The 18,289-nt window shown below is 37.6% G+C and overlaps 1 protein-coding gene and 1 long non-coding RNA gene across 2 annotated transcripts in view; both read right to left on the bottom strand.

Moving 5' to 3' along the window:
* The window catches only part of col5a2a (collagen, type V, alpha 2a), a 45,640-nt gene extending 33,909 nt beyond the window's left edge, over nt 1-11,731 (bottom strand). Inside the window, exon 1 of the mRNA XM_028024469.1 lies at nt 11,468-11,731. Within this exon, the coding sequence (XP_027880270.1) occupies nt 11,468-11,552 (85 nt within the window). The 5' untranslated portion in view covers nt 11,553-11,731. The remainder of the gene's footprint in view (nt 1-11,467) is intronic.
* A 3,974-nt stretch (nt 11,732-15,705) lies between these two features.
* On the bottom strand, nt 15,706-18,074 carry LOC114148964 (uncharacterized). The gene is made up of 2 exons (XR_003596396.1): nt 17,028-18,074; nt 15,706-16,113 (listed from the first exon to the last, which is right to left on the bottom strand). It is a non-coding gene; the product is annotated as an uncharacterized LOC114148964 (long non-coding RNA).
* Between the last annotated feature and the right edge of the window lie 215 nt (nt 18,075-18,289).

The raw sequence follows: 18,289 nt of genomic DNA, 5'->3' as shown, positions 1-18,289 counted from the left end.
TAAAATGGACATTTAAAGTGGAACAGAATGGATTAGGATCTGATGAAGTTTCCTTCATCTCTAGCTCTCCGTTGGGTCACTGTGGTGTACCTCAGGGCTCTGTTTTGGGCCCTTTTCAGAATCTCTCATCTTACTGCTACACAGATGATAATAAGGTTTACATTTCTGCAAAGCCTCATGAAATCTCTAAACTGAACGTGCTAAAACTCTGTAAAACATTAGATGGCTGGAAATTTTAAAGAAGAAAAACTGAAATTCTCGTTTGTGCTCCATAACATTGGATTCTGCTTTTACATGGATTTCTTTGAAGAGCAGATCTGAAATATCTGAAATAAAATGCAGCTTGGGAAGCTGAAATAACTTGACACGAGTTGCAAAGCAGCCAATCCAGAAGCTACATTTATTTTCCTTGACGCTGATTAGTAAGGAAGACTGAAGGTGTTAGCTTTAGCAGTAGCGCTGAGATGGTTTCCACTGGAAGTACTAATGTACATGAAGGTATATCTGGTGTTTGAACAATAAAAATAGGCAGTTATTAGTGTGTTAGAGGAGTGAAACAAGTTAATTAATTAAATTAGGTAAATGCAATCGGACTTCTGTGTGAACGCTGCACAGGAGTAATAATGGCCGCCGGTGTCTATGGATGGATTTTAATGCTATTCAGCAATGAAAGCTGACAGTATCATAATAAGGTCATAACAAGACAAAGGAAGATTTAGTGTCTCATGTTATAAAAGTCAGATAAAATATTCTGATGCTTTGAAAACTATCGGATACAGCTCAGCTCCAGATGTGGAAGTGTGACACAAATCGGATCTTTGGGGGGATAAACAGAGCAGAACTGGGCCGTTCAGACTCCTGTGAAAAAGCCAGACTTTGACCAAAAAGAAACTATATTTTGGTCACAATGTTTGCGTATCAGAAATTAGAAGATCCCAGTTCTTGTTTACTGGGCTTTAACTGGTCCAGAACCATCAAACATCTGCAAACCTTTACGTCTACATGTCTCTGGTAGGTTGATGAGGTCATGTGACCATGGCGATCACACGGACATGGACCAAGGAAACGATGGGATCAAATGTAAAGTCGGTTTGGGTTTGCACTGAAGACATTAGCTTTAGCGGTAGAGCTAATTTCCACTGCAAGTCTTCATGCATATTAATGTACATTTGGTGTTTAAACAGCAGCAAATATACCATAATTATCCTAATTGACAAAATGTTTAAGATTTTTTTTACTTAGTAAATCACTTTGAACTGCCGTGTTGCTGAAATGCTACATAAATAAACCTGATTGAAATAATCTTAAAATGGTTTTTAATTGGTCACTTTGTGACCTTAAAAGGTGCTAGTAAATAAAGTTTTACTCTTTCCCACATTTCCATTTCCATTAAGGTGTTAGTTGCTCCTCAGGTGGAGAACAGCTCTGAGTTGTTTTATGAGACATCCCAGATGTTTGTGTCGTCGTCCAGCGCCACCGGCAGCAGATTTATTGCTCTGACCTCAGCGCTGCAGAACAACTAAAATGGCCGCCTGAGGCCCTTCTTTCCCAAATCCCACTTCTTCTTCCGCATTAATCTGGGTTTTCTCATATCCCCTCTTCCTTATCCCTATCAAAACAAGGTGATTTTCCCCACGCGCAGCTTTTCTATTTTCTGCTTCAAGGAATAAAGCAGATGCTCTGAAGTCCGAGCAGAACCAGAACTTCACAGCTGAACCCAATTAGATTTCATTGGCAAACGTCTCGGGACATCTTTGCATCACGGTTTCTACGAAGCTGTGCGCCGAGTGAAATGATGGTGTAAACAGAAATGCAGCTTTAGGTCCTGGAAACCAAACAATGCCAGAGGAGCGTCTGTAATTATGGAGAAAGCAGAACCTGAGGTGTTTGGGCCAAAACAGTCGGCAGGATGTTGTACTGAGATCCATCAAACAAAACCCTCGAACACATTCAGTCCAGACTCAGAAACGAGGCAACGACTCGCAGATTAGATGGAAGGAAAGGAAGAAGCAGAGGTTACTGTGACCCGGGGAACTTCGTCGTTCTGTCTGAGGATTTACGACTTTCTCTTCTGAACAAAGAAGTCCTTGAAGTCCATTTCTAGTAAAAGACGGAGACATCGAGTACTGATGAGGTCAGATTGCTTTTTATGTCGTTTCCTTCAGTGGTTCTTGGTGCAGCGCCCCCACAGGCCAGGAGGGGAGCAGGTTGGTTTGACTCAGAGAACCACAGCAGCTGGAGGTGGAGCAGATGATGAAACTTTGGTCTCTGACCAGACCGAGTCTCAGGGGCTAAAACACCAATAAACGGTTTATCTGCTAAAAATAGTCAATTTGTGGCTCAGTTTTTTATTTAATACAGCAGAAGGCGCCACTTTTCTCAATCTCGGTTACATATTCATGCATAAAAAGTTTCTGTTTTATATTAATATTCCAATCAAGGCCCTGAGCACAACTTCCTTCTTCCCAGATGCCTTATATGGTACGCTTATAAGGTCAAAACTCATAAAATACCCAGAAAAACAGTGATGTTCACTGATTGTGGCCTTACAGTTCATGCTAGCTGTAGCCTAAGCTTGACAACATGGATGTTTCTTCAAATTAAATGTTTAATTAAATGACATTGTGTCGTTTTTATCTTAGCTCTAAAATCTCAGTCTTTCAATAAAACCCAACTTGTTTGATATGTCTCTCTGAAGGCTGTAAACTTACAATTTTAAAAACGAGAAAGCTCATGAACTTTGTTGAACTTGGTAATTTCCTGGGGATGAAAGGTGAACATGTGGCTCTAATCTGGAAGACATTTTCCATGCAGTTATTTAGTTGCATGTATTTCTATTTACGGGAATGAAGGAAATCTAAATAAGTTCTCGCTGTTACTCATTTTTTCTGCAGATCACCTAGGACACGACCTTTGACCTCCGCTGTAGCCCAAGTCGGTCACTTCCTGGCGTTTCCATTCAGACTCCTCCCATTGACCTTCTGCAGTTTAATATTTTATTCAGCAGATCATCAACAGCTGTGTGGGATGCAAATACGGAAGGCTTATCCTACCAAAATTGACAAATTATTAAATGAGGAAATAAAACAACATAAAATGAAAGTAAACATATGTAGTAATTACTTACTTATATACATTTTTATTTTGTGTTTTGTTCATTTTCCTCAATTATTTATATTTCCTCATTTATTTCCTGTTTTATTTCCTAATTTATGTATTTACTGTTTTATTTTGTGATTTGATTTTTTCCTGTTAATTTCTCATTACATACTGCTTTATTTCCACTTTATTTGTTGTTTTATTTCCTCCTTTTTGTTTACCATTTTATTTTCTACTTTATTTCCCTAAGTATTAAATATTTTTCATTTATTTATTAACTGTTTTATTTTCTAATTTATGTATTTATTTTCCACCACATTTATTGATTTTTTACTGTTTTATTTCCTTATTTTTATATTCCTTGTTGTATTTACTGTTATTTCCTCATGTACTTATTTTTTGCCATTATTTTGGCAAGATCAGTCCTCCATATGCAAGCAGTTTAAAAAGGCATAGTGAAGAACGTTGGTTGGTCACATGTGACCTAGTTTTGAAACACGTTGTGGAGACATTTTCTTTCCAGCTCTTCACTTATTAACAGGAATATTTATTCAGTGGGAGATAAAAGCAGGAAGAAGACATTCCCAGTGAAACCATCATCAACAACCTGATCCCAAAACTACTTCAGAGGAGATTCCAGTTAAGCAGAACTTCCTGAGCTGGATCCCAGAACGTTTTCATCCCTGATAAACCGCTGGCTTTTCTTCTGAATTTACAGACTCCTCCTTCACCGAGTCGTTGCGCTGAAACAGTTCGATGTTTGAAATTTACTTCATTTTCTCCTCTAAACATCAGGGAAGATCTTCCAAACAACATCGTCTCTTTGCTCTGCAGTGAGTCGTCCGTGTTTGCCCGGTTAAAGCGAGTCTGTCATAAACTACGGCGCGTTTCCAGCTGTGTTTTGTTCTGTGCGCCACAGAAATGATACGGTTGCTTTACAGCCTTTAGGCTTTGTATGTAAATGGGCGGCGTGGCTTCACATTTGTCCACAAAGATCAGAGATGTTTGTGTTCGAAGGAATTCGTGTGATCACTGGAAAGCCAGCAGCAGGACTCAGACATGTCTGCCGAAAAATTAAACCCATTGGGAGGAACCTCTGAGGTTAAATGTCGGCCATGAGTCACTATGTAGAAGCAGACGTTTCCACGTCCGGCTGAATGGGAGCGTGAAGCGGACAGACGTATCGTTGTGTTCAGAGAAAGAATCTTTGTGTTTGCTGAATAATTCACAGTCCCTGCAGTCGGCCACGTTTTTATCCCAACAACAGAGAAACTCTGATCGTAGACCACAGCGTTAACGGTGGAGGCGAGAGCGCGCCGTTTCTGAAACGCCATCAAATGGAAAGTTGAAAAGTGAATGTTCTTTTTGTCACTTGTTTTTGAATCAGACAAAAATAAAAACATCTAATTTTTCATCATTTATATTTTAGTCTCAGCTCAAATATATGAAAAGGGAATATTGGCCAAGTTTAAACTTAAGATATAATTTGCTTGGGTTTAATTTCTGCGATTAAAAGTGTGAGACACCAAATAAAATACTGTAGACATGAGTTACTGCTCCTCGTTTTACAGAAAGCCATTAGTACCGAATATAATCTGTGAAAACTGAATGTCATTTTTTTTGTGGAACTACGTTGTGAATCTCAACACGAGGCGACTTAAATAATAATAGTGTCAAAAATATACAAAGTTGGTAACAGAATGTCTTTTTTTACACAACCACGTTGTGAATCTCAATGTACATAAATGACAGGAACAAACAATAGTATCAAAAATGATCCATCTCAACATGCAGACACGTAAATTCTAATTGTGTTAAAAAATAATACAAAAAATAAAATAATTTCATAAATAACAGGATGTAATTTTTTTACGCAGCTACATTGTGAATCTCAACGCCTGGTCAATTAAGTAATAATAGCATCAAAAAATATTTTTTAGAAATCCGTAAATAACTGGATGTCATTTTTATCGTGGTAGCGCGTTGTGAATCTTATTCTCATTTTAACTACATATAAAAGCTGTTTTATGTCACTTGCATCCTGTTGCAATAAACTTTATTTGTCTGAAATATAAAACTCATTTTGGTAAAACGACTAACGAGAAACGTTCTTGTTGTAGTTTGTTAATAACTATAATCAGAAAGTTACTCTTGAATTTATTTCAGAAGTTCGGTCGTTCTGCTTGTTAATTGTGGATCAGATATTCTTATACAAGATAGTCTGAGTTTATGTTGCTGCAGCCTTATTATAAGGTGGTATCAACTTTTATATAATGTTCTCATTTATTGAGATGCACAAGAGAAATTTAAACATTTTCTATAAATAAAAAATTCATTTTGCACCAAGAATAAATGAGTTTTTCCTTTGTGTGCAGCAGCTGCATGAGGACCACCCACCGACGCTGGTCACCATCAAGGTATTCAGACATCCAACAGCCTGCGGGGAGCCTGAACACATCGCCAGCCGCAGTGTTGGCCCTTGTCACCGCGCCGCTCTGTTCGTTTGCCCTCTGGGGTTTTAATACGCCACCGAGCTGCAACGTAGAATTTATCCCCGACCAAAACCTGCAATTATGGCCGACTGTCACCAGACTGCGGCTCTAAAACACAAGCAGCACTTCAGGATTTTCACGTCTCATCCAGAACAAGCTGTTCACTACAAAGCAACAAAGAATCTCTGGACGCCTTTTGGGATTTTATTGAGATTTTAACACACTGAAGTTCACATTCAGTTTCTACAGAAGCTTTTTAGTAAAGCGTGGACGCTGGAAAAATGTCAGGGGGAAAAACGATTCTAATCTGCTGTGAAAACCACAAGCAGCTGCATCAACAGCACTGCAGCTGAACGCTTCACTGGAGCCATGTTTGTTTCTCTGGGCTGTCACTGTTGCTTTTTAATTGTTGACAGAGATAATATTTGGCTTTAAAAGCAACACTTACAGGAGCAAAGCAGCACAACATGCTGTGCTGGTCCAGTACTGGCTCCAGAGTCACATGGCAGGATCAGGTTTGAAAATCATTTTGAGACAAACGGCGATAAAATCCAATCAGAAACGTTTGACTTCTGCAATCTGACTGTTTCACGTTAAAACTATTCATTTTTTACTAAGAGAAATCTGAAAAGTGTGGCATGCATTTATGTAGGCCAAACAGCTTGGCCTACATAAAAACTTTAAAAGGTTTTCCCTTTATTTAGGGGTATCAGAGTAAAGCTATGTTTCATTTTCCTCAATAAAATATTTGACCGGTAATATTTCATGTCATATTTTCACTCATTTTAGCTAATTAAATTAAAAAAAAAATTTTCTTGATCATAAAAACAAAATTAAATATGCTACTCATAAAAACCAAGCCTCCAGTAGCAGTCAGGCTTGCAGTACATCTGAAGACGCCTCTGAGTGAAGACTGTTGTGTTTGACTGTCATGCCAGGCTAATGTCAGGCAGCAGAGATGATTTTCCACAGAAACACGACCTGGATGACACCAACAGTTGTTAGCTAGCTCTGCTAATCCACCTCATTTGCTTTTGCCTCTTGTTTTAAAACGGGAAAAACACTAATTAGATTATTTAACATTTAGCACCTATAAAATATATTTTTGCAATATAAAAACGTAGTAATCCTGGTTTGTTGTGAAGATGGGTTAGTGTGATATCAGCGGTTTTTTTTGTTGTTGAGCAGCTGTCTTGTCAGTAAGGATGATAACAGCCTGTTGGGTTCAGCTGCTGGTTCTGTTCAGTTTCTGTCCTGTCATTTCCCAGCAGGGATCACAGAGCAGACCGGTGACAAGGTGCCAATCAGTTCAGGAGGTTCGTTCTTCAAAATAAACTCAAAGTCTTGCCACTTCTAAAAATTTGATGTGTTAAAAGTTTTTATTGGTAAAACCGACAGAAGATGCTCAACATTCCTCATCTTAGTGGTAAAACTCCAGTTTTACGTTAATTACCTTATTCTCATACTTTTATGAGTTTATTCCTGTAGTATCATGACTTTATTCTCATGTTGCTACAACTTTATTTTTGTATCACTACAACTTTAATATTATTTTTGTATAATTATGAATTCATTCTCAAACGATTGAGTCTTTATTCTCATATTGTTACAACTTTATTCTGGTATTATTGATACTTTACTCTCATTTTATTTCAACTTTTGACGCCTTTTCTCCTAAGACTGCAACTTTATTGTCAAATTATTGCAACTTCATTTTATTTTCATGACTATTGTATCATAACGAATTCATTCTCATATTATTGCTGCTTTATTTTATTTTGGGGCTCTATTCTCATATTTTCATGACTACGTTCTGTATCATTATGACTTTATTCTCAAAAAACGTTATTCTTGTATAACAGTCACATTATTCTGTTGTCATTCTTGTGTCTTACTTCTCTTTAAACAATCCCTGTTTTTTTATTTTCTTGTATTTTCATAAAACTGCCAGAGAAGAGACATCTGGAGTGATCCCAGTTTGTTTCATGAGTATTTCCCATCATGCAGCGATCCTCGCAGGCAGTGTGATCTATCGCTGCCCTCGGCAACGCCGGCCAAACGCTTCGCCATCGGACAGCTGATGATCCCCGGACCCGACGGCCGACCCCTCAGGAGAAAATGGAGGCGTGTAATAAAGTCATAGCTGAAAAATGCAGCATGTGTTGCTAATGGAAGCCGTCTGCGGACCTGGCCCGCTTCGCATGTTTGGCCGTTTTCTGGCTTCGGTAGAAAACGGCCCATTTGTTGCGATGTCAGTGATGTGGCAACAACAACTGGAAGTAATTTGGAGAACCAACATGAGGGTGACGTCATGTTAGTTAGTCTGCAACGAATACTTTTGACTTGTTTTTAATATGTTTTACTGCTTCAGTCAATCCTCTCTGCAGAACTGTGGTTGAAGAAGAAAAGAACGACTGGTTTTTATTACCAAAGTCAGAAAGAGGCTTTACTGCCATTTTATTCCAAGCCTCAGCTCTGTCTCAGAATATTATTACAGCTTTTCTTCGTCGTCTTCTGGGTGTAAAATTGTCCGTTTTGTCTGAACGACAGAATCCGATTCCCGCTGAAGAAGTTTACAAGATGGCAGAAGCTCAAGTTTCTGTTTTCCCAACAATTCCTCAGATTGTTTTGAGTCAAGCCGTAAAAAAAAAGATCATTCCAGCAGCCTGATGCACAACAGGGCCGGCCCAAGATTACATGGGGCCCTGAGCAGGGTTTGATTTGGGGCCCCAGCTTCCAGCTCATTACATTTCTTTTAAAGTGCCCACACTAAAACTAACAAAAAAGCTACATTTGCTGTTATTTCTGTTTTTACTGGATGAATAAAAATAAAAAATCTAAAAAATGTCCATGTTAAAACCTCTGCTATAGTTTATGGAATATTAATAATCAAATCTACTGAAGTCCACAAATAGCTGGATATCTGGAATATTTATAAAAACTGACCAGATTTGAGAAAAACATATTTGTGTTTATATTGGAACATGGCTGAACTGAGATTTAGGGTCACACACATCCATCCCTCCACCCTTCCATCCATCATCCATCTATCCACCCATCCATCCACCCATCTACCCATCTATCCATCTATCCACCCATCTATCCATCTATCCACCCATCCATCCATCCATCCATCCATCCCATCAGGGTCTGGTGCCTCTCCAGTTCATCCACTTTCTTGCTTTGACTCGATTTCCAGTCGACTTTGTTTTGTGTTTCATTAAGTTTATGTTGAAACATCTTATATCTGTCCACAGAAACTGACCTCCTTGCCCGTGTTTAATTCCAAACAGGAAGTTGTAGTTGTGGTTTTGAAGGATTCCGATTGGCTGACGTAGGTTTTAGCTTTGCACTCTACTGCCCCCTATCTGTTAGGTATTAATAACGGTCATGGGCTGAAAACTTTTCTGAAATCAATACCATGTTGTGTTTTTAACAATGTGGAAGAGAACACCTAAAATTTTAAAACTTTTTAGTCAAATCTAAACTAAATTTGAAGCTTAAAATTAGATTATCATGAGATTAATCCAGAATGAACAAATTTGATCCGTATTCTCGTGTGGTGCCCCCTGCGCTTATGTGTTGGGCCGGCTCTGTTACAGCTGGAGTTCGTTTCTGAGGAAAGAGCCTAAAATCTTTCAGTTTTAACCACTTTCTTTATGATGAAAGAATGGAAAATAAAACCGGTCGCTGTGCCTTTAAATCCTTTCACAGACGTTCCCAAAGTGCCGGTGAACCACATTTTCCCCCCCAGCCTTCAGCCACCCTGAACTTTCCACAGTTTTCACATGGTCCAAAAGCAGCCGCCCCCTCCCCACATATGGAAAGACGCTCAGCAGGCTGCTGCGCCGTTTTATGGGCTCAAACAGACAAACGGGAGCAGAACTAACCAAAGACCAATACGATTCAAAAAAAGGTTTTATCCTAAAATCGAAGCTTCTTTAATTTCCTTTAAGAAAATTAAAGAATTTAAGGATCAGCGCTCTGTTGCGCTGATCCTTAAAATGCAGCATCTGAACCCACAACCTGAGCTTTTACTCCAAGGTTTTAAAGACATTTGGGTCTAGAAATGATGATTCTACATAAAATAATGCTCAAACATTCAAAATATTTTCTCAAGAAGCTGTTTTGTTTGTTGCATTTTATTCAGATTCGTTGACATTTAAAAGCAATTATTAACAGTCAATCCGATCTACTGGAGTTATAATTATACTTTATGACTGTAGCACAATGGAGAATCAGGGCCAGACTAAGATCATATTGTTTTTTGAAATTATTGGAATAAAATTCACGATAATACGAGAATAAACTTACAACACTACGAGAAAAAGGTAGTAATAATACCAGAATAAAGTGAAAATATGAGAATAAAGTAATAATAAAACAAGAGGGTGTTTTATTATGAGCTGTCAGAATAAAACAATTTGAGAGTGAATAAGGTTGTAAAAATACGAGAGTAATGTTGTAATTTTATCAGAATAAAGTCCTGAAAAATTGCAACATGGCAGTAAAGTCGTAAAAATTTGTGAACCAAAGTGTAATAACATCAGGATAAAGTCACAAACGTAATTTTTATGTAATTTTATGAGAATAAAGTTGTAAGAATATACCATAAATAAACCACCTGGACATAAGTCTGACCACTAGATGGCGACTAAACTATTCCAAGATGGCCTCTAGTAAATGTAGATTGATCATCAACTGACACACAGCAGTTTAATCTTTGGTTAAACGATAATCTGTCGCGTTAAGAACAAAATGTCCCCAAAGTTCACAGTCAGAACGAAACATCCCGGATCGTCTTTAGGTCCAAAACTTTACGACAAAGAGAAGGAGCGAAGCTATTCAACGTTATAAAGAATAATCATTTAAAATTTGATTATCAAGAACAACAAACAGCAAGGCACTAGGATCCATAAATTTAGAGTTTTTTGTGTTTTAACCTGCAGACATCGTGAGTGAAGGCATAAAGTGAAAAATCGTATGTGGCGCTGCACCAGTTCCGGTCACAAAGCGGCGACAGTTTGTGACTCTTCGTGGTCATAACTGACCACTAGATGGCGACTAAGTCATTCCAATACGGCTTATAGTAAATGTAGATTAAGCATCAACTGACACCATGGCGAGCGGTTCAACCGTCGTCTGTCGCGGTCAGAACAAAACGTCCCTCCATCATCTGCAGGTCCAAAACTTTAAAAAATGGAGAAGCAGCAAAACGACTCAACGACATAAAGAACAACAAAACAGTTTTTTATTGATTGTTAAGAACAATCATAAAACTAGACACTGGAGAGTTTTGTGCTTTAACCGACATCGTGAGGCTTCATGAGTGAAGGAATAAAGTGTGAAAAGTCGTATTTTAAAAGGTCTATGTTGAGTAACTCCTTTACAGCGCCACAAGGTGGCGCTCTACCAGTTCCAGAGTCACGAAGCAGCAACAAGTCGTGAAACTTTGTGACTCTTTGTGACTTTTAGAACCTGTAAAGACTTGCAAACTAAAGCTGATGATAAAATGAAAGAAAACCAACAATTATCAGTTTATAACAACGACCAGAACCATCAGCAGATGATGTCAGAAGACGAGACGGATCCAAACTATTCCTGAAACGAAGTAAAACAGAAAAACCCGGGAGAATCCGACAGCGCCTCCTCAGCGTGCCGGCTCTCCTCACAGGTCCACAACCAGGTCCAGAGATGCTGCTCAAGCCTCCCAACGAAAGGCTAAAAATCAGAAATAATCCACTTTGACGGACGACAAGCACTCCTGAGATGTGTTTGAACAAGCCATGTAAAGGAATCCAACAGGAAAATCTGCTCAACCTCAGCTTCACCTCTAACATCTTTACAGCATTTAGGTGTTAAAGTCAAACACTTACCGCTGTCCGCATCCTGACATGTCACAATCAGAACCTGCGAGACCACCAGAAAAACCAAAATCCTTAAACGCACACAGATCATCATCTCTACAAGGCAGACATGAGCCGTCCCTGTGTGCAAATCAAAAATGAAAAAGGGGGGAAGAGGGAAAAGTGTTCAGGTTGTCACAGCAGCACCATGAATACGGAGAGATCGTCTCCTTGTAAGCAGACCCAGCCCAGACTGCCTGAGTGCCTTTTCTCCTGTAGTTACAGCTTTAAATGAGAAGAATGCTGGCAAGCCTAATTTTCCTCCCCCTTTTGTCGGCCCTCTCCCATCCCCTCACGCAGAACTACACCCATGTTCGCAGGACCTTCCAGCAGGGTTACGACAGCGTGGGTTTCATCATGCCTCTATTTCATTGTCTGATTCAGTTTGTCTTCATTAGTGTGTTTGCTAGTTTTTATTAGCTGTGGTAACAGTTTAGGTTTTTCCTAGAATCAAAAAAGGTCAAAGTACTGTGATTATGTATACATCAATGAATACTTAACACAAGATACCATTTACACAACAATGTTGAATAACCAACTGATTAGATTTTTTTATTTTTCCAAACTTTTGCTGTCGTCATTTTGTGGACTAGCATGCTAGCGTATGCGCCGTAAATTGCAGACAGCTGACGTAAAGGGGAAAAAAATCAATTTCACATCGAAAGTTTGAAAGGCAAACAGCAAATAGATTCATAAACACGGAAACAAAGGAAACTATATGTGCATATGTTTATTGTTTCAGTATATTAGTTTTATAAACTTTTTTACAATTTTTATGTATTTCAGTTAACAAAGATTATTTCTCAATTTCAGTTTCCGTTATTAGTTTTAGTTAACGTTAATAACCTTGATCAAAAGTTAATAAATCTGTCGTGTTGACGAGTCAGAGGAGTGAAACACGCCACAATACATTAGGGCAACTTGAAACTGCTCCTGCGCATGGTTACCTAGCAACCGGTTGTTGCTAGGTAACCAAAGAGTGAGCAAATTAACAAAATTGTTTTCTCAATTTCAGTTTTTGCTAGTTTTAGGTAATCCTGATAAAGTTGGCTGTATTGCATTATGATGTTTACATCGATTGGTTACTGAATACTCAAACGAAATGCTGTTTTCAAAATATGTATTAAAATTTTGTTGAACAACTTGACTTTTTGTGGACTAGCTTAAGTGCCGTCATTTTAGTTACTTTTATAACTAAAATGTGATATAATTTCAGTTAGTTTTTGTTTTTCCCCATTTTATTACCATTTTTATTCGTTTCATTTAATAAAAACGTTTTCAGTTTTTTTAATTTTGTTAGTTAATTATAATAACCTTGGTGCCCACTAAGCAGTTCTTTGTGAAAATTACTTCAAGGTTTTATACGGACATGTAAATTTGTATTTGTTGAGTAAATTTGTTCGGAAAATGTTTAGTAGTAACAACTTTTAAACAGCAACTGTCTGCGTGTAGCTAACATTGGCAGGAATAGTTACCGTAAATGACAGAGATTGAGTTTTTGTTATGCTTTATGTAACATGTAACTCACAAGAAAGGTTAATTTAAATTCACCGGATAATAATAATTGGCAGATAAATTAATTTACTTCAATGACTAAAACCAATTCTATACAATTACAAAGAAAGTTGGGCCGGATCAGAAGATTCTAAATTCTAGGGAACCTGGGTGTGAGTAGCAACAGAGAGTACAGTGTTTATAAGAAAGAATAGAATTTAATATACCGTATTTTCCGCACTATAAGGCTCGTAGAATAGACGCTACAGTAGAGGCTGGGGTTACGTTATGCATCCATTAGATGGAGCTGCGCTAAAGGGAATGTCAACAAAATAGTCAGATAGGTCAGTCAAACTTTATTAATAAATTACAAACCAGCGTTCTGAAAACTCTGTTCATTCCCTAAATGAACAAACAGCTGTTTTATTATTTTCCCGAGGTAAAGTAAGCGACGTGGTATTTTCGTGACACAGTTTATCTTTTAAGGTATAACATATAGTGGAGGGGAACGTTTCCTCGATTCAAGAAACATGTAAAAAACAGTCTGATACTGTTACGGTAAATCAAATCACAATATATATCCACTTCCACTATAACCATTGATTGGTTCATGTTAAATTCTCTGCTGCTGCTCTGTTCCCGTGTTTTACTGCATCACTGATCGCCTGCAGCTTAGACTCTGCGTCGTCAGCATGTCTCTTAATAGGAGCCATTTTGGGGTCTTTACACAAAACCCAGCCTGCACCGCACGCTTCTTCTTCTACGGGGGAAATGAAGTCGGCGGCTGCTTACCATAGTTGCGAGACCTGTTGTGGCTCAATATTGGTCCATATATATGGCGCACCGGATTATAAGGCGCACTCTCGGCTTTTGAGAAAATTGAAGGTTTTAGGTGCGCCTTATAGTGCGGAAAATACGGTAATAACAATTGTGGATCCAAATTTATAAACAAATCAAAATTGCGCGCTTTTGAAAGAGAAAATAAAATAAAAATAAATAACACAGTCTTTTCCAATATGTCTGTCAATCCAATGTTTCACAGTTAGTGACCAGTTGGGTCACTGTCTACCGGTTCTCTTGATTCTCTGGGCTGGGGCTCGCCATCCAAGTTCAGATGAGGATGATCATCGGGTCTCTGGTCACCACAGGCCAGAAAATGCGCCATAACATGGCAAAAATAAAAACCTGACCTGGAACAAGGCCAAAGTAAAACATCTTAGAATATAAAATGCCAATATAATTAAAGAGATCTTGCACACTTTCTCAAGTTTTTTTTCATCATGTTGTACAACAATATCCAAGTCTTCAGAATACAATGTTACCAACACATTAGCAAACTAAAGAAATTAGTTTATATGTGGTAAAGGAAAATAATAATAATAACAATAATATATATTTAAATGAAAATGCCAACGGAAAAGCTCTTATAAAGCACTTAACTGCAATAGCACCGCTGAAATACCAGAACATGTACTAATAATAACAAAACAAGTACAACTACACAGGGAAAGAAAAAAAATACAACACCCACAATAATAATAATACAAAATCGTACAATAAAAATGTATTTTTAATAAATTTGATCAGATATGACGTATTTTAGCCAATTTTCAACAAATTTACTGAGCCAACTGCCGAGCGCGTGCGGTCACCCACCGACGCCACCAACGGTTTTCTCCGGGCTTCAGTCGCTCACAAGGGAAACCCTCCGAGATCTAACAAAAGCGGATATACTATTTTTAATTATATATTTTGCGAATTTATATTAATATTGTTTTTCTTACCGATTTCCAGATTCATCAAATTTCGACAAGTTCTTCGCGGATACAACCGTCATCTTTGAGCTCTCACGCTTGTCTGACGCGTTCTGAGCAAAATCTCAGCACAGCAGCTGAAAGGGGCGGGACAAACAACCTCATTGGCTGACGTGAAATCAGACTGTGCCAGCCATTGGTTGCTTCATCCGTCACTAACAGTAGTCATCTAAAGGAATATTTCACAGTTTTCGAAGATTAATAGCACTTTTAACCTATATCTATGAACATATTTATCAACTTATTTTTCAACTTTGCTACTTTTTAACTCTTAATTTTTACTTGTGTTTTTAAGACTGGGTTACATTTATCTCAGTGTGTCACTTAGCTTAGGGCTGAAACGATTAATCATGATTAATTGACATAATTGTTAACTAATTTAGTAAATGATTGTTAACTACAATAAAAGTTAACAGCATTTGCTGAAGGAACAACATATTCAGAGCAGAAATTAAGTCAAAATTGTACAAAAAAATATATTTGTTTTCTATTTTTTTGTTAATTTTAGCTTGCTTCCCAGCGATGTTCCATATCTGACCCTGAAAAATTGTCCCTGTATTTTTCTTGCTCTAAATAAAGTTATTTGCAATATAATTCTCTGAACCTCAAACTCTGAGTCGGAAAGTGTTAGCATCCATCAAATTAAAGTAGAAAGTTTTCCCTGTCAGCCACAGGGACGCTCCCATCAGACATGGCGTTCCCCAAGGCTCCCTTCTCAGTCCTGTGCTTTTTCACCTTATTTTGGTTTTATTTCATCTTTATGATATAATTTATATCCTCAAACAGAAATCCACTTGAAGGTCATCGTGGATTTTCCAAACATTTTAAAAGTCGTGGCTCACACAAAACATTCTCAGAATAAAACTAATAAATCTCAAAAAGCCGAGGAAAGTGTTTCCCAGAATCCCTTTAATATATTTCCATAAATGTGCATTAAAGAGGCTGTGTTGTAAACCAAACCAATTACAATGAGCTATTTTATGCTTTTCAACAACTTAGGTCAGAAAAGCCAATGTGGCGTAAACATCAGGCCTCGTTTCCACTGAGCGCTACTGGACGGGTCGCTTTGGTACAAATGGTTGGAGCAAAATGTTCAAAGTCGTTTGTTGCACCACAAACACCCAGGCGGACCGGTGTGAGAGGAAACAGCTGCTGGTGCGCTGAAAACACAACCAGGTGATGGTTGTTCATCCGACCCGGGACGATGTGCTGAACCCTGCTGTTTGTGGCTCCGCCCACAAAACGGACCGACCAGAGGCACGAAGAAGAGCAGCAGAAACAACATGGCCGCCGCCGCCGTTGGACCGGCTGCCAAGGAGAGAGTTGATGATGTGGGAGTGAATTTGTTTAGCTTGTGGTTTCTGCCTTGATGGCTTGTAGACAAACTGTTGGCATTTGATTGGTTGGAGAGATAATGGCAGAGCAGGCAGTGTGTTTAGCTAAATGCATGAACTGAAACAAGATGGCTCCACTTATTTACAGTTTCTGAACAGCAAGTAACCTTCAGTCAGGTCATCAGTTCATCACAACCTCTTTTCAGAAACAGATTATTTTAAATATTTATGGCAGAAACTGCTTAATAGCTTGTTTAATGGCCTAATAACTTCATTCTGAATGAGAATAAAGTAATTATATTAACACAATAAAGTTATAATAAGCAGAGAACAAAGTCGTACAACAAATAATAGCAGAATAACATGATATTACAGGAATAAAGTCAAAATAATGCAAAAATAGTCAGAATAAAATAAAAATATGAGAATAAAGTGTTAATAATATGAACATAAAACCTCAATATTACAAGAATAATGTCATATTATGAGTATAAAGTCTTAGTATTATGAGAATAATTTAGTTATAAGATAATAATTTTAATTATTTCCAAAATGAATTTGTAATTTTATGAGAAAATTAAAAATAGGATCGTTGATACACTTTGGTTTCTGTTTTACAGATAAGGAAATATTTTTAAAACATCAGCATCAAATTATTACCAGCAGCAGAAACGACTGATTTTGTAACTGTCCAGGTTTCTTTCTTATTGTTTGTAATATTGTGACTTTATTCTCATCATTTAGCGTTTTGGCTCCAGTTCTCTGAAACCGAGCAGTTTAAATGCAGCATAAAGCTTTTCAGTGAAGTTTGTTGGTTTTCAGAACTTTTCCCATTTTGTTGGTTCAGGAGGGAAGAAATAAAGCCAAACTGCAGCTGGCTTCACTCACCACTTCTCTCCTCCCACCGTTTCAAACATTTCTTTCTTCCTCTGAGTTCAGAGTGAGATCAAATTACCGTGGGCTTTTCTTCCTCAACTCAAACTGTTACAGCAGAACATTCTCCAGTAATCTGCTGATTCAGCTGAACGTCGGCAGCAACGCGTTGCCTTAAAATCTCCTGAAAACATGGCGGCAGTTTGTGGAGCTGCCTGACGTTGAGGGTTTGGTTGAGTTTCACCAGAGGCTGCTGGCGGACGTGGAGACGGGCCGTTCTCTGGTAGCTCAGCTCAGAAATGAGTCGCAGAATGGAAATGATTATCTGCGAGTCTCCAAGGCTACGTCAGCCAAAATACTGCAGTAAACATGCTGCTAGCCAGCGCTCAGGGACCCAGGAGTTTGATTCAGCCTCATTAGAGAGATCTTCACTCTCTGCAGGATTGTTGTTCACATCCAAGTTGCAGCAACCAGAGAAAACGTTCCGGTTTGGGCTGGAAACCACAACGTATGGGGAAGCTAAAGCAGGCAGCTAAATATTTAGCTAATGAAATATTTAGCTTCCAGCTAAGAATTTAGTTAGAAAACTAAAAAATTGTAAACTAAATATTTAGTTCCAAGTTACATAGTTAGTTTGAAAGCTAAATATATAGTTAGCAAGCTAAATGTGTAGCTTGCTAACTATATATTTAGCTTAGTAACTCAATATTTTGATAGCAAGCTAAATATTTAATGCTTAGTTTATCAACTAAACATTTAGCTTGGTATCTAAACATATGACTTGGAAACTAGAGATTTAGAATGATAACTAAATATTTCGATAGTAAGCTAAATTTATTATGATAAATACTTGTAAACTAAATATTTAGCTGCAAGTTAAATATTTACTTTGCTAACTAAATAATCAACTTCATTCCTGAAATGTATCTCCAAACTAGATATTTAGATTACCAACTAAATATTTAGCTGCTATCTAAATATTTACCTCCAAATGTATCTATGTATTTAACTTGCTAAACAAATATTTAGATTGAAACTAAATATTTAGTTTACGAAGCTTTAGCTAACTAAATATTTAGTTTACGAAGCTTTAGCTAACTAAATATTTAGTTTACAAAGCTTTAGCTAACTAAATATTTAGTTTACGAAGCTTTAGCTAACTAAATATTTAGTTTACGAAGCTTTAGCTAACTAAATATTTAGTTGCCAGTTAAATATGAAGTGTTTAATTATGACATTTATATATGAATCTCTTGTGACTAGTTTTATGAATTTGT

Source organism: Xiphophorus couchianus, chromosome 7, assembly GCF_001444195.1.
Source record: "Xiphophorus couchianus chromosome 7, X_couchianus-1.0, whole genome shotgun sequence".
NCBI lineage: Eukaryota > Metazoa > Chordata > Actinopteri > Cyprinodontiformes > Poeciliidae > Xiphophorus > Xiphophorus couchianus.
Note: the sequence above shows the minus strand (reverse complement) of the source record. Positions and strands in the feature narration are given on the sequence as shown.